Source organism: Corvus cornix, chromosome 3, assembly GCF_000738735.6.
Source record: "Corvus cornix cornix isolate S_Up_H32 chromosome 3, ASM73873v5, whole genome shotgun sequence".
NCBI classification, from domain to species: Eukaryota; Metazoa; Chordata; class Aves; order Passeriformes; family Corvidae; genus Corvus; species Corvus cornix.
In genome coordinates, this window is record NC_047056.1 from 73,470,093 (window position 1) to 73,486,921 (window position 16,829).

General features: G+C 38.9%; 1 protein-coding gene across 1 annotated transcript in view; it reads left to right on the forward strand.

Moving 5' to 3' along the window:
- The window catches only part of SIM1 (SIM bHLH transcription factor 1), a 52,124-nt gene extending 44,661 nt beyond the window's left edge, over positions 1–7,463 (forward strand). Inside the window, exon 12 of the mRNA XM_039569989.1 lies at positions 827–7,463. Coding sequence (XP_039425923.1) covers positions 827–1,557 — 731 coding nt within the window. The 3' untranslated portion in view covers positions 1,558–7,463. The remainder of the gene's footprint in view (positions 1–826) is intronic.
- Positions 7,464–16,829: the final 9,366 nt, after the last annotated feature.

The window sequence follows — 16,829 nt, forward strand, 5'->3', positions numbered from 1 at the left end:
GGTATGATTCTGTGCTTTCAGCTAGTTGCAAGCTGAACATCTTCTCTGATATGTATATGGGCCTTGTTTTTTAAAGAGAGGTAAGAATGTCACAGTATTTTCCCATTTCAAAAGCAAATACTTATTCGTGGGGATATGATGTCACATTTTGACAGTAACCCTGTCTAGCAGTTATGGGTTCTTGAGCTTTTGTAGAAGAGTTCCTTCATTACTTGTGGTTATTTATTGCTGTGTAACCTGCATAAAATCACTACATAACCACAATCTATTTCTCAGTGCTGTCTGTGTTTTAGCTCCTTGAAAGGCCTAAGAAAACATGCTGGAATATTGTACATTTGTAATTCCCTGAGATTTTTATTTTTACCATGGCCCAAATTCACTCAGACCTTGCTGATGCAAAGAGGTAGTAAGGGGCCAGGGGCCTGAACACTGGCATTGAGGGCACTTTGACATGCCCTACGATACCCTGCCTGGCCTCTTGCTGCTCCAAAAGACAGAGGTGCTTTAGAGTTGGTGCCATACCTGCTGGGCTTATGCAGATGCTTGGCTACCCAAGAGTGTATCAAGTGGCACCAGATACCTGTGTTGAGGTGCTTCGATCTCTTTTTATATCTCCAGCTGTGTTACTTGTTCCTTGTGGAGATACTGGAAACTAGAATTTGTCACTGAAAAGCAAAGGGTCTACCATGGTCTTTTTTGGTGACTGTTACGAGTCACTTACCTCTGATTTGATTTTCTCTATGTAAAAGAAGGTTCAGATTACATGTTTTTCAAGATCACGTGCCTCCTTAAACCTCAGTGCTTGTCTCCTTTCTCTCTTTCCTAGGAAGAGGACACTGGGATGAGGACAGTGTCGTTAGCTCACCTGATCCTGGCTCTGCCAGTGAGTCAGGTGACCGATACCGTACTGAGCAGTATCAGAACAGTCCACATGAGCCCAGCAAAATTGAAACTCTAATAAGAGCCACCCAGCAAATGATTAAAGAAGAAGAAAACAGGCTACAGCTGCGGAAGACCACTCCTGACCCACTGGTCTCCATTAACGGCACGGGGAAGAAGCACGCTATCTGTTTTGCAAACTACCCTCAGCAGCAGGTGGCAGCGGACGTCTGCCGCGTCCCAACGGTTGCCAACACTCCCCCCTGTGAACACATCCAGCAGCGAGATGGAAAGATTATGAGCCCACATGAAAATGACTATGACAACAGCCCCACAACACTGTCTAGGATAAGCAGCCCCAGTTCTGATCGAATATCAAAATCTAGTTTGGTACTTGCTAAAGACTACCTGCATTCAGATATGTCCCCTCATCAAAACCAAGGAGACCACCCAGCAGTCTCTCCAAATTATTACAGCTCCCACAGGCAGTACTTTGATAAGCATGCTTACACACTAACTGGGTATGCTCTGGAGCATCTATATGACACTGAAACAATTAGAAACTATTCACTAGGCTGTAATGGATCCCACTTTGATGTGACTTCTCACTTAAGGATGCAGCAAGATCCGGCACAAGGACACAAGGGAACATCTGTTATAATAACCAATGGAAGCTGACACTTTTTTTTTCTAAAAATTTTTGTGCTTTAAAAAATAACCTTTGAGATCTAATTGGAAGATATTATATGTTTTCATGCCCTTGTCCTTACCAGCATTTCACATACCACAGTGCATTAAAAAGAAGAACCCAAGGTTTGGGGGGATAAGTTAGTTAAAACGCATTACTTTAAAAAAATAAAAATGCACTAGCATGCAGTGTTAGAGTGAATGGAGCTAAACTCAAAGTTGGTGCCATGCATGCTGAGAAGGATACAAGAGGCCCAGGCAGGGAGTGCTTGTCCCAGGCTAACAGAGCAGTTCATCCACATCATGTAAGAGGTGTTGTTTGGAAACACTGCCAAGGGCAGATCTTCTGAACTGCATAGGTACCAGCCAACAGAACTGCTATGCACTCTTTTTTTACAGGAATGTGGGATGTGTTCCTTCGAAATACACAACAAAAAGCGTACTTCTGGTGGTTCGTTTATTCCCCAAAGGCCAAGCACGTTATGCTGCTCTATGGTATAAAGCATCCATGGCTGACCAATACAAAATCAAAAAAAGGGAGAAAGAGAGAACTCCTCGAATTGTTATGTCCTTGTGTACTCACATACATAGCTATTGACATATGCCTGATTTGAAAAGAGTCCTTATGATTAGTATGGTCAAATATTTACTTCTACTGTATTAAAAAGACAGGGGCATTCTCACTGTAGTTTTGCGAAACAAAGGGCTTGCTTGTCTTGCTGCAGAGATGGGAGATTGCTCTCATGTTTTTGAAAGGTTGCCCATGGTGGGTAGTGGAGTGAAATGGAAGAAAATTGCCTGGAGAAACAGGGAGAATAGACTGGAATTAGGAGTGGTTCAAGATAAACTGTTAACCCTGTAGCTATGTATGCCATTTAGTAATAATTATAAAATAAGGAAAAGTGGCTGAATAATTAAGAATTAATTTAAAACACAGAAGGAACTCAACAGAATCATAGAAATATTGCTGTAAAATACAAATGCAGTGGCATAAATGTAAAATTACACCAGTCAAGAATAGGTAAAAACTGTTTGGTGGTTTATCTAACTTCTGATAAAGTTTTGGAGTAAATTAAGAGAGTATAGAGAATTGTAACTACTCTGTCTGAAACACAGTAAAGTAATAGGCATGACCTTGATAAATATGAATTATCTTCTTGATTGCAGCAGATAATTTAATGAATATCAGAAAATATTAGGGCTATCAAAATCAGCCATATGTACATAAAAAAGTACAGAGGAAAATCAGTGTTCCAAGGAATTAAATTGTATTAAGAATGCTGGCATTATCAGGGCCTGTCCTAGCGTTATATAAGACATCAAAAGAGGCAGAGGAACTTTTTAAAATTTTTAATAACCTCATGAACAAAGAGAGTGATTGATTGGAAAAGAATAAATACAAAACATATGCTAAAAATGTAAAATAGGGAATTTTTAGGCACAATTGCTAGCCCTGTCCTTTTTTTGTATGGCATTTATATGGTTCCAAAGTCGACTGCAACAGGAGGGACCACCACTCCCTCTTATGCCAATGTGGAGGAAAGGGGACCTGAGGTGGTTACTAAAATGAGATTAGCTCTAAGACTATCTTCATTTGTAACATTCAGAAGCTCAACATATGGGACTGAGTCATCAATGGGACTAAATATAAACCAGCATGCTATGGGTGGGTTAAAAATACTGTTTCCAAATAAAACTAATCAGAAGCAAAAGCTAAATAATAACATTATAAACCACGTAAGTAGAGATGTACTTGAAAGCAGAGGAAATTACCTCTCTGAACTTGGAATATTGTGTGTAGTCCTGATCACTCCAAAGCAGATTGTGAATCTTGAATTGAGTAGTACCTTACTCCATAAGCGACATTTGTTGACTGCAGTGTGATCGCTCCTGGTGGAATGCACGTTGAACACAAGGGAGAACAACACAGTCTGGTCTTTATTATCTAAACTTCGTAACAGAAAAGGTGGAGCAGAGCTCAGCAAAAGATAAAGAGACTGAAAGATCTAATAAAAGCTTTAAATAAACTGGGTCTGTCATCTTTGTAAGGGAACAGAGTAAGGGGGTAGTATCACTGATGTGCACCAAACTCTGCACAGAGGAGAGATAAATAATGGTCTAAAACTATTTGAACTAGAAAATAGCAGAAATGAGAGACAGGGCACTGAATGATAGCCAAGGCAAAATGAGAACAAAATGATTTGGCAAGAAGTTTATTTGACCCATTGCCAAGTGGATAATGAAGGTCATAAAGAGAAGCAGACAGAGATTTTTGTTTGTTTGTTTTAAGATAATAAAAAGGCAAATAATTGAGGGGAAGAAAAACATTGACAACTGTTAACTCAGAGGAAGAAATGGACCAAAATGGACTTCTTTCAGCCCAACAATTGTATATATTCCTAAAGCATAGGAATAAGAAAGTATTTTTGATAAATTTAGTTCTGGATACATATTTATTTCACTTGTTCCTATGAGTAAGATGAATAAACTTGTACTTGGAGTATCTTTTTACAGTATTAAAATACAATTTGAAAAACTAATTAGAGTAGAGGTACATAGAATCATATTATCCCTACAAGTACATATAAAACCATGCCTAAGTGTCAATACTATTTTGTATTACAGAAGAGTCTCCCAAACTGTTTGAATGAATGGTGTTTTCTCAGCACTCAAGTTTCTTGGGATCACAAAGCACTCTTGCCATCAAGCTTTTAGTTAGAGGGCAACAAAGTTCTGCAGACCAGATGCAGTTCCCTGGCTGTGGTCTAATGGCCACAAGTAGTCAGGAAACCGCCCTTTGGCGACCGTTGTATTTGCATTCTGACAGGCACCTTTGAAAAATAGACTTACAAGACAAACAGGCACAGCATAAACTGCTTGTGCACTATATGACTTCATGTAGGAAAAAAAGACAGTGTGCTATGCATTAAAGTTCCCCATCCTTATTTACAGTGATCCCAAACTAAGACTTCACAAACTGTAGCTATTTATGCTATTTTCAATAGTTCTAGTCCACTACAAATGCAAAAAATGCACTGTGATGAACAGAATAAATCAGTAGAGATGTCTCTACATGCAGCCACGTTGTGCTGCAAGCAAAGGCTGATGGTCTCTCCCTCATGGGATTCCAGCAACTGGCACTCCCTAGCACTTCAATACAGTATGCCAGAGATGGATGTCTTTTGTCAGCTTGTTTGCTATCCTGCTTCTTTAGATAGCCAGGAATTTCTTCTTAACTGACAGAAAGCATTGAGTTTTGCAAACATAGACTCTGCATGCTACATGCTACATGCAAACAAGTCCGCAATCTTAATTATAGCATATAATATCACTGCAGCTCATATTATGTGTGCTTTTTAATATGGTATAAAGCTTATTTTTTCCATTACATATTTATGTAATTCAAAGTTTCATTTGGTATCCTTCAAGGATATAATCTTTTTTTATGTTTCTTCCTTTTCCAAATCAGATGGGAAGAAATACTGAAAAATTGAAAAATGCAAGGCATTTGAACCAAATAAGTTTCAAATGTATTGCATTAGCTAAAGGTTATCACTTAAAATAAGGTATGTATGCTGTGTTTTGGAACAGAAACAATATAAATTGCTGTATTGCATAATTTCTCTAACAAAATACTGGTTTGTTATTAACACGAACTTAATATTTTGCAACTACTGCAAATACAGAGTGACCACAGCTCTTTCAAACCATTTCTTACAGATGTCAGTGGATGGCGCATTACGGTTTTTGTGCATTAAAATCTTAGTATATCTCTTTTGTTTAAAGAAATAAAAACCCTCTAGTCTTTATATAAAATCACACCATGGGCATAGAGTTTGTGATTTTGGACAAATTTGCAAAGCAATTCTTAAATTAAAAGAAGAACCTTACTCAGCAATTTGTCCCATTTATTCAAATGGGAATATTTGTGGAGTAAGGTACTACTTAACAAGTGCAAAGGAAGGAAAGCTGACTGCTGATAATAGGTTTGAGGGTTGTTTTGTAATTCTTCTTTCCTTAAATCTGAAGATGTGAGTATGGAATTATGGAAGATAGTATCTCTAATGGCTGTGTTTCTATAAAAGAGGTTATTTATGTTTTGAAAAAATGAGTGCATCTCTCCCAAATGAAGAGCCCCAAAAGTATTTCTTGAGCTTTAAATGGCTTTTGTTGATCTGTCCGCAATACTGCTGTGGGTTACACAGTGAAATTCTGCTCTTTTAAACTGTTTTAATCACTGTTATCTGAATCTCATTTTTGTCTCTGCACATGCAGCATTTATTCATTAATGTCCCTAAGTATGTTAACCACCATATGTTCATGTATGTGAGCATGCTGAGTGAGCTGGAAAAAATGAAAGGTCACATAGTATTTCTGGAAAAGGCACAGCCACCCCAGAAAATCAGCCTGGCTGTTCCAAAGGTCAGATAACCTTTCAGTCACAGAACAAAGCTGTGGCATACGCATTGGTTTCAGACCTTCTGCATACAGACCTGTATGTAATGGGGATTATAGCTCACAGTTCCAGGATTAGACCTAGCTACGTCTATTTTAAGGTGGCTATAGTCAATGTCTGGCAGCAAATGGATTCAGGCTCTGCTCTTTCCATGTGTTGCAAGTTTACTTAAAGCACCTAAGAGCCTAAAGGCAATACAGGAACAATGTTATTATTAGGAACAATGGTGGATGAACACGCTTTCCTGTAGGTATACCGGCTTAACTCCAGATAGCTCCACAGTGTGGAGGAGAATCTATTTTATTTTATTTGCAGTTAGAATTGACGGTTAAATATTTCAGCTGTGTGCACTGAGAAGCTAAAAAACCCCAAACCAAAAAACCCCAAACCCACCCCGAAAACAGCAACAACAAAAAAAAACCAAATCAAAATCCCCCAGATTTCTGTAACCCTTCAGTTTGGTGTTTTTAAAGTCTGCTAGAGGAATAGCTGAGGATTTAGCTGTTATTTTGAAGACCAAAAAAACAAAATAGTCTTCTGTTCTGAACAGTGAGAGCACTAGTGTGATTCCATTCTACATTTCCTTAGGGCATTTATTAATGAAAAAAATGCTGTGAGGCTTCACTGTGGCATTTAGCTTATGTATACAAGAGTTCTGTAGATAAATCTGGCTCTAAATTGTTAGGAATACATCCCTTTTTGAAAAGAGTTAATTTATGACTCCATCTATGAAGCTGAATTTGAAAGGAAAGATCAAATGCAGGATGAAAAAACGCTTTTTGTCTGGTTGCATTCCCTATTTAACTCCCCTCTCACACAAGGTTCTCAACCTTTCCTATTGTTCTAGGATTCCAAATGTAATTTTAAACATTTTTATTTATTGCAATTTGGACTGCATTTATTATTTTCCTTTTCAGCTACTGATACAGTGGGAAGTTTCAAAATGCAAGAAACAATCTTTTTCACACAATATAAAACGTTGGCACCTTTACATTCTAAGGAAATAAAATCTATTAGAAAAAGTACTTTTAGGGCACTGCAACTTTTTCCCAAGGTAAATATTTCAATGCATAAAATATATTAATCTAACAAAAAAAAGCACTTCAGACATGATGAAGAATTTCATGTTTGCTTTAAACCAATGGTTACATTTATGGAAAAAAATACACAGATTGCCAGTGTTTCAAATACCATGCTTTGCAATGTAAAGGGTCTAGTGACATTGTAGCATAACATCCGTAGTTTTCCTTTGGAATGTAATGTAGAAAACATAATTTAGTTATGTCAACAATATCTTGCAAAGTGTTCCCATTTATAATTATTTATATTGTAAATAGCTTTCTGAAGTAAATTTGAAGTTAATGTGCATAAGATGTATTTATTATGTGAAGATTTTTTTTTTTTTTGGTTTAAAATATAGCTACCAATATGCAATTTTTGTCTGTTTTTCTAGATTTTTAAACTAAAGATTGTCCTACATAGTATACATTTTCAGGAATCCATTTTAATTAACGCGAGTATTTCTTACCATTGGGAGTGGACAGGGTAAAGTAATTTATTTTGGTTCCTGTGAATCCTAAGTGTTCCCTGAATCTTGAATGGAGTTTATCAAACTATGAAGAGACACTGATAAGATACTGCTACCTCTTTCAAGATGTCTCAATCTGGTCAAATACAATTGTTTCAGGAAGAACTTAATTAAGATTAATTACCTACTTTGTGAATCATCTGCCTTGTTTCTTGAAGCCATCTACCACCCCCGTGCCTCAGCTAAATCAGCTCACTGACTTGGAGCATGATACCCATTAGGTGCTTAAAGTACTGTACTCAAAGAGCAGTGTTCTGACACAGGAATAGGTGAGAAGTTATGCTAAACTGCACTCAGACCTGAGAGCTGGCTACGTCCTGAGGTTTTGTGCTTGGATATTTCAATCAACCCAGAGTAACATGAGCCACTGTGCAGCATCTGAGCTGCTGCAACCCTTGCCTGGTCTGGGGTTTAGGTCCTTCCGGGCTCGAGTTCTGAGTCACAGCTCTTACCTTCTAGACCAGTTTCTGAGCCATCAGACCCCATCTTCTCAGACACTGTCACTGAGTCTCTTCCCTTGCAGGGCACAAATGCATGACGAGTAGTGGGAGACTGGTGCTATGGTCAGGTGAGAGAGCAGCTTTCTCTGGAGAGAAAGCGGTAGTTCACATATTTCCCACTCACAAGACAGAGCAAATACATAAGCATCAGGGATGGGTGTGATGCAGAGAAGAGTCAGTTTTGAGTCTCAAGTAAATTAAATACATAAAATGGAGATGCAGTTTTGTCAGCAGCCCTTTGCTCCTGCATCGATATAGGCACTTGGTTCTTAGAGACACTCCTGGGACTGGGGAATACTCTGCAGCATTGAGTTAAAAGTTTAAACTACATTCATGATGTTGGCATTTCCTATGGGCTAATTTAGGCTGTTCTCCTCTCAGCCTGAAGTTTGGTCCAGGTTCTCAGGTAGATAGGAAATGGTGCCATCTTTTCACCAAACTGTGCTGTTTAGCTGTCCAAAACATGCTGACTTCCTTTTTCTCTCTTTCTCTTTTTCTTTTTCTCTTTCTTTCTTTCTTGTCTGTCTGTCTGTCTGTCTCTGTGGGTGAGGGGTTTCAGAAATGCCCTTTTTTGGCCTACCTCTCTCTCTTTGAAGCCCACACTGAAATAGAGACCCTGAGATCTGCAGGCAGTCATGGGACCATGTTGTCCTCCATAGGACAACAGTAGTCCTAGTTTCTTCATGCTAAGCACTGCAACAAATCTGAGTATCATCCTCACCTCTGTGTACTTCAAGTCCTGCCACTTCCATGCCTGCTCCTTAGTCCCTTTTCTGGTTCCTGAAGAGTAGCTATTGCCCACTGGTGTTTATTCACTCTTGATTTCCATGCTCATTGGCAAATTGCTCTGCACTGAGGAAATCTGCTGTCACGGCCATTGTAATAAAAGTGTGCAATACCATCAGGAACTTCCTCTATCCACATATGGTGGCCATCAGAGGCTTCAGCATCAGCAATTTCATTTGGTACAGCTCCTTTGACTGTCAGAAGGTCACAAATAGCCTGCTGCGTGCCTGTGTGAGTAAAAAGAGCTATCCACCATACCACAAAGCCTGACGGACTCCATGGCTTTTTCAGAGATGTCAAACAGGGGTCTCACTGCGCATGGATACAACACTCTGGACTGTGGTCCTGAGGCCAGGTGCAAGGCTATGTACAAATGGAAACAGTTTGGCCTCACCATTATCAAGATTGCTCTTCCTTGTAGGCACCTCTCTCTGCAACAGTCTGCCATTGCCTTTCTCCCACAGTCTGTCCTTTTGTTTTTGTGTCTCACAGGAATTATCTGTTCTGTTTCCCTTTCCTCCCTTCTGCCCCAAGCCCTGGTCTGTGATGTAGCTTGCTCAGCTCTAGCTTCTTCTCTTGATCCTGAAAATTGTGTGTCCCTTTTGCTGAGGAAAATGGCTATCTGGCAACAGCTTCTATTACTTGCTTTCCCATTTCCCTTTCCCTCTTTTATACAGCTGGTGTAAATGCCATACTGAGGATCCTGCAATCTTTTTCTCACAGGCATTAGTTCTGCTACAAGAAAGCTATTGGTTGAGGGAATGGAGGTGATGAACTTTTCAGAAAAGCTACAGACAGAAGATGATAGATGCCTTCAGCATACCAAATACACATGCTACTTTAGCTGCATTGCAAAACATCGTCACTTTTGGCCTGCAAACAGAAAGTAAAGATGAAAACTGAGACCAGAGGACATACGCCTGTATTTGAAAATAACAACAAAAGCTACAATCAGATGCATCTGAGAGGGAAACTTAAAAATTGGGTCATTTTCTAAACATGCATTAAATTACATGCAAATAACTAAATGTTCATTATTGCTGTTCATCTCATCACTGTTTTTCATTTATTCATTATTATCATGACCTGTCATCAGTTTTTTCATTTTTACCATGTTATCCATATTTTTCCTTTTTGATCTATACTATTTTTAAATCTATAAATGAAAGTATTCTATAATAAAAATATTAATATAAAATGCAGAGCAGTAACTGACACCTGGAAAATAGAACACAGAAAGTATCAGCGTATTCCAAGCTTTCAACTGACTGTAAGCTCCATGATGTTGTACCCAGTGTATCAGGTGATAAATTTCATATGGGAGCCAATTTTCACATCCAGCCATATTCCTTGGAATTGTTAGTATGACATATTTCAGAGTTATATCACAGCTCTGTTGCAAATACATAAACTTGTACATTATCAAATGTATTACATTTATGGTTCTTATTCTATTTTTTTTGATAAGGAGAAATGTGGGAAAATGGTGATGAGAGTTTAAGGTACTTTTTCAAGCTGGATGCTTTCAATTTCCCCTCAAGATGTATTTCCAGAGACAATCTGATTCACTTTTAAAGGGCAAGCTGGAATCTTGCTATTGCTCCTTCTCTCTCCCTTGAAGCTTGAGGCAGTTCTGAACTATCTGGATACTTGGGATCTGGTAGAGCAGCCTTGAGGCTACACTGATTTGTGCTACCTATCATGACTACCTGCCTACCTGTTCGTCACACAGGAAAAGAGGTCGCCCTCTAGCTTGTGGAGAGTTACCAAGTGCAAGAGAGCTCAAGTGCATTGAGCATCACACTGTCACTATCCTGGGCTCTCTGTTTCTGTGCCATGGCACGGGTTGCAGCGATCTTCCAAAAGCGTCTCCAAAGCGAAGCCGCTCAGCAGGATCAGCCACACACTCTCATACACATGCACGCAGAAATGCACGGACAGCTTCAGTGATAGGGGTCAGCGGCAAAGAGGCAGGAAGGGTCTTTGAGTGGAGTTCCACAGGAGCTCTTTAATGCAGCTACACCATGAAGGACAGCGGGGCAAAGACGGAAAACAATGCAGAGTACAGGTTTAAGTACGGGAGGGAGGGAGCAGCAGAGACCAATGATCTGAGGCCATGGGGGTGGAACAAAGGCAGGACTAGGGGATGGGAGCCAATGCGGAGCTCGGGGGGAGTGGTGAGGGGTGGAGGTAATGGGGGGAACCTGGAGTGGAGAACTTTCTAGGATATGAAACGTATCACGTAGCAAGGGGGTGGAGCGGCCAACAGCCAACCGGGGAAGCAGAACTGGGGTAGATCAACATAACAGAACAATGCAGCCTGGGAGAGGCTTCTTTTCTCACCGTGACCGGTCTCTGGTACTAGGGACTGTCCTACCAGAAAACTCTTTGTTCCTTGTACCACATCATACCACCATTTAAAAACACATTTTTACATTAGCATTGTCTATTTTATGAGGTAAAGCATGTTAGGCTGCCACCTTTCTTCTGTGCTATTATCTTCACAAGTGGTAAGAAAAACAAGGAAGCAGGTGTCAGAAGATGTGAAACTATACTTTTTCTCCCATATTGTCTAGCAAAACTCAGTGAAAGGGCAAGAGATTATTGTCATCACACAGAATAAATGTTTGCCCAGTGGAGTCCTACCTGTATGCAACCAGGTAAGGCAACTTTGTTGCAAATGCCCTTTTGCTCTGCCAGAGGGATGGCTGGTGACACCACACTGGTATGTATGAGCTCGCCAAAAGTCCATGCGTGAACATCGGTGTTTTCTAAACTGGTGATGTGTCCTGTCAAAAGACATTAAGGTTGTTGTCTGCTGGGCCTTTTGCTCCTTTTTTTTTACTATTGCATCCATTTGGAGCCCAGGATGGGGAGAGCCAAGACTGCAAGTGGCTTATGCAGTTTTGACAGGAGTTAGATGCATTTTTCATTTGAAGCTTCTTGGTTTTGATTCTGACACGAGACATTCCATCAGGTTATGAATTATTTTAACAAAAACAGGACTGTGTTTTGTCTGTCTGGTTTCTCTGTGGGACCGTTGTGTCATTTTTTTTTTTTAAAGAATACCAGTGGAAAGGCATCCTTTGTGTTTTCAATTTGGAGCGCACTAGTGAGGTGAAAAATACAGCCTAAGTGTTAAGTCTATTTTCATCAAGTGCACAACTGTACATTTTGATGTTATGTTTCTGACTTTTCTCTAATCACAAAGGCAGAGCCTTTCTTCTGTGCTGCTTTCTATTTAACCTCCAAAACAACTGCAAAGTATTAGAATGACTCCAGTACCCTCTTCAGCATGAATGTTTCTTGAGCTCAAGAGAAATGCTCATGGTTTCATTAGGCTGGTTATCTGACAGTCTGTTCATAGAAAACAGCTGATTCTTGTTTTCATTTTTTTTACTAACAGCTTTGGCTTCCTGTGATCAATCTTCTTTGCTACAGCAGTAAATATGCTAAACTGCAGGTGCCAACAAGCTTTGAGACAGTCTGAGGCTTGAATGTTGACCCATAGTTGTGTTTTGTGTGTCATGAAATAATCTACCTTGTGTACAACTATTTGGTCTATTCGTTGACTTGGGTTTTTAACTTAATATGTGCTTATTTACTTAAGGAATTAGATCCAGTGTGGGAGAGATGCAAAACAGTCAGTGGTTTAGGAGTTTAGTAAATAATCTCAGCTTTGTTCAGTTTTGCTCTAGGTCAGGCTGCTGCATGGAGTAATTCCATATGGCAACCTGATTTGAGCTTACTCAAAGTGAACCTTAAAACGGATTTTGGCAAAATCCAGCCAGCCATCAGGAACCCATTCTCAGTTTCTGCTGAGGATTTCCTGATAGCTTTCTTAATTTAAAAAAAGCATCAACAAAAAACCAACAGCAAATGAGAAAATCTTTGAAACTTTTTTACTGTCTGAAATACCCTTTTCCCTCTTCCTGAGCATTAACCATCAAAAAGCCCTTTAGGCTGCTCTAATTTATGCCAAGTGCTGTAGAAGTTAGGAGGTGCAAACATGGCTTAAGTGACTTTGCCTCCCCCCGCGCGCTTTGCTCTGTGCTGTTGGCGATGTGGTGCAGCGGGTGCAGCCTCTCACGAGGGAGAAGCGTGACGGGGAGGACTTTCTGCCCCTCTGCCCCGGCTCCTGTGCTCTGGTGCAGAGCAGCAGCTGCCTGGTCCCTCGCCAGCCTGTGCCACTGGAGCGTGTGAGCTGCCAAAGCCTCTGCTGCTCTGCTAAGGATAAGAGGGAAGCATGGGGATTTGAGCGGTGAGAGAGCCTCCAGTGGGGTGCCTCCAGTATTCAAAAGCCAGCGGTAAAATCCTGGCATTAATGAAGTCATTGACAGAAATACTTTGGTCTGACTGAAGCATGGCCAAAAATGTAAAAACATTTTGAAAACAACACTTGAGGCAGCTCAGTGTGCCTCCCTCAATAAACCGACTGAAAGCATAAGTAAACAGAAAGATTTACTTGTGTTGGGAGCAAATATAATTTTAAAAAAATGTGGGTAGGGAAACAAGTACACACAAAAAATCCTGTCTTGTAATTTATCTGAACCATGTCAAATGTGAACAAAAACCCTGAGATAAAACTTGGGCTAGAGAGTAGAAATTCTGGCAGGGCTATTTCAAAGTGGGGCTCTTAGGTAAAGCTGATGATTGAAATCAATACAGCAAGACCCAGAATCCAAAAAGACCTTTTCTGAGATCTGAGAGGGTCACTGAGCAGAACTGTCAGTTGATAGTATTGAGGCTGCAATTGCCTTCACCAAGGTGCTTCAGTGTTTGCTTTAGTGACTTCTTGCAGCCAGTGGCTGAGCATACATTTAACATCCCACCTGAGATCACCCTGCTGGAGCAGGGAATTTTTTAAAGACTTCTGTAGCTTAAACAACTCCCTCACCAGCCATATCAGCATGTCACATTTTCTGTATACTAATCAATAACGTTTGATTAATGTACTGAATCAGATTAATTGCAGAGGTTATTATTTATGGAGAAAATTTAAAAGGGACTGAAGTTCTCTGTTTTCTTCTTCTGTTTTTTAAAAACATTCATTCATTTGTATTTTTAACAAATTGTGATTTATCACATGAAACATTTTTAAATACAAACATTTTTAATAATACTATTTTTCACACAATATTAATAGATCATGGTTTTGCTTTAGTTTATTTACTTATTATGTAAAACTTGATTAGGTACTGGCTTCACAGGGATGGGCAAAATACAGATACTTCATAACATTGCAAATTACTGTGAACATATCCTGGTAGTTTATCAGAAGGTGATGGAAATAAATAGAGAAATTGCATTTCCATTATTTACATGGCATCATTTTTCCTGCACCAGAATGGCACTGTTATAGAAATATTATAAAAAACTCAATAAGAACTGAACTTTTTGTTTATGCCAAAAAGAATTAGCCATATTTTGATTGCAAGGGTACATGTACAATGGCTGTTTTAAAGTGCTGTTTTTAATGCTCACGTAAAAACATGCTACTTTATGAATATGTGAATAATTCATTCAAATTTGATTACACTGTATTTGTATTTCAAGGAGGTGCAGAGGAGAGAGAGCATTCAGGTGGAATTTGCCCAGCCCAATATTTCCATTTTAATTACTATCTATTTTTAGCACTCAGCTTCTCAGCAAGTCACTTCAGCTCACTGAGGTAAGTGAAGCTGTACTGACTTGTTCCAGCTAAAAATCTCCAAATATCTCTTTTTAGTTGTCATAATTTCCTATGAGAATGAAGCTCATGCAACCACATGTGAATCTAAATTCTCACAATTTTTGTAAAAGTAGGATGCTACAGAGAAGTAAGAGACCTTCTGTGCCACAGCTCATGTAAAGTGAGACACAAACTTTCCTTTTTCACAACATCAGAACATGGAATCTTAGACACAAAACACCAGACCTTATGGAGTGAAATTCAGTGGGTTATCTTCTCAGAGAGTTCTTTATCTTATTGTATTTAAAGTTACCTCATTACTATCCACCCAAATCTAGTTGGTAGATCACTTTATGTGCCTTGAAAAGGCTAGATGGTCTGCTGCATCAGGAGATAAACTGAGATTAAAAAATGTCCTATTACAAATGGATTTAAATCAGTAAAGTGATTTAATTTTTTAAAATAATAATCTGATTTAGGACTCCTTGCTTGAATTTGAAAAAAATTAGAGAAAAATATATGTGTATTTTCAAGCAGTGTCACTACTTTTAATGTAATATTTCAGTTCAGCAGATTTTTTTACCATATCTTGGAAATTATTTGGGGAGATAGTGAAGACTGCTATGGCAATGTATACATTGTCATAAACAGTAAGCAGCTAGTTTTAAAATCCAAATATAACTGACAAAAGGATACTCGTGATATCAGACATTGCTACAACGAACACATAAATTCCATGAGGTGAAAAAGAACAAGGAGAAAGCATGCAAATTCACAGTGGTACAATGCATTTGCAATATGGATTGCACTTATCTTTTTATTTGCCACAGACATGTAAATTGTGTGCAACAGAATGGAGATTCAAATGATCCAGCATCTGCATGACACTATAAATTACACCGCAGTGAGTATGCTAGAGAAAAGAGACTTTGCCAGTATCTAATTTAAACTAAACAGTGTGAAAAGCAGTGTTTATAAATCAGTCCCAGACTGATGATAAACAGACAAGTGTAGAGGTTCAACTACATCTGGGTGTAGGTGTATTATACATACAGGGTTTTCAAACACACTCTTCCAATTCACTTTTGCTGTCAGTCAGAGACAACAATATAAAAACAACAACCACCTGAGGTGACCTGAAGTTTTGCAATGTTTATATGAATGCATCTAGGTTTAGATCTTTGGTGTCTCTCCCACTGTACCATATTCCACATGCAGCTATTTGTCCTTCTTAGGAGCTTCCTCTTCTGGTGAATGGAGAATACTCTGCCAGCTGTACACCTCCACTCCCTGGAAAGTGGTTACCTATTGCTGTACTGCTGCAGCTGTGAAGGATCTAGTCACTGTTTTGGTCAGTTTTACTCCCAAAACCACAAGACAATCTGAGAAAACTTCTTGATTTTCCCATAGATTTGATACATTTGAATTTATTTTGTTTCTGACTTTGTAGAAAAATCCAAATAAAAGAGATTTCAGAAGGCAGACAAAAAAATGACTGAGGGAAGAGTCATTCAGGTTCTTACAAGGGTAACAAAGAGGCACACAGAACTATAGAATATATTTCTGTCTGGAAACTGATGGATGTGTATAGAAGGAACATAGACACAAAACCATTAAATGAAGTTGGCAGGAACACAGTTACTTAAGCTTACTATAACTTAAAAAGAAAGATTCAGAGGACTTAATAGCAATTAGTACACTTTTATTAATCTATGTTGGTTGATTTGCTATCTTTTACATGAGAAAAATAAATTTAGTATTATAACAAGTCTGCCCACCTCTACATACCTCACTCCAAAAATATTTCAGCAACTCCAGCAGTAGTTTTCTGTGAGTAACCAGATCTTCAGTGATATACCAGATCTTCAGTGAAGAGAAAAGAATAGATACAGGTTTTTTTAAAATGTCTTTTTCTTATGTCTGGGAAGAAAGACAAGGAGATGTGCCTGTGATTCTGGTCACTTAGGAACCAGAAGAGAAATAATAATTTCTCTTCCCATTCAAGTCTATGCTTCAGATTCTGATATCATTTACATCTTCATTAAAATGAGGTTATTGTCAAATAATCCAGAAAGACAGATGGTTTTGGGTTGTTTCTATTTTTATATCCTTTTCCATGCAATGATAAGAGAAGACTGTCAATATTTTTTGGGTTGTTGTTTTTTTTAATGGCCTTATGGCTAGCAGACAGTGAAACGAGACATACAAACAGATTTCCAGACACTGTTAACTTTGACAGGGCACCAAGTGTGTGGTTAAAGA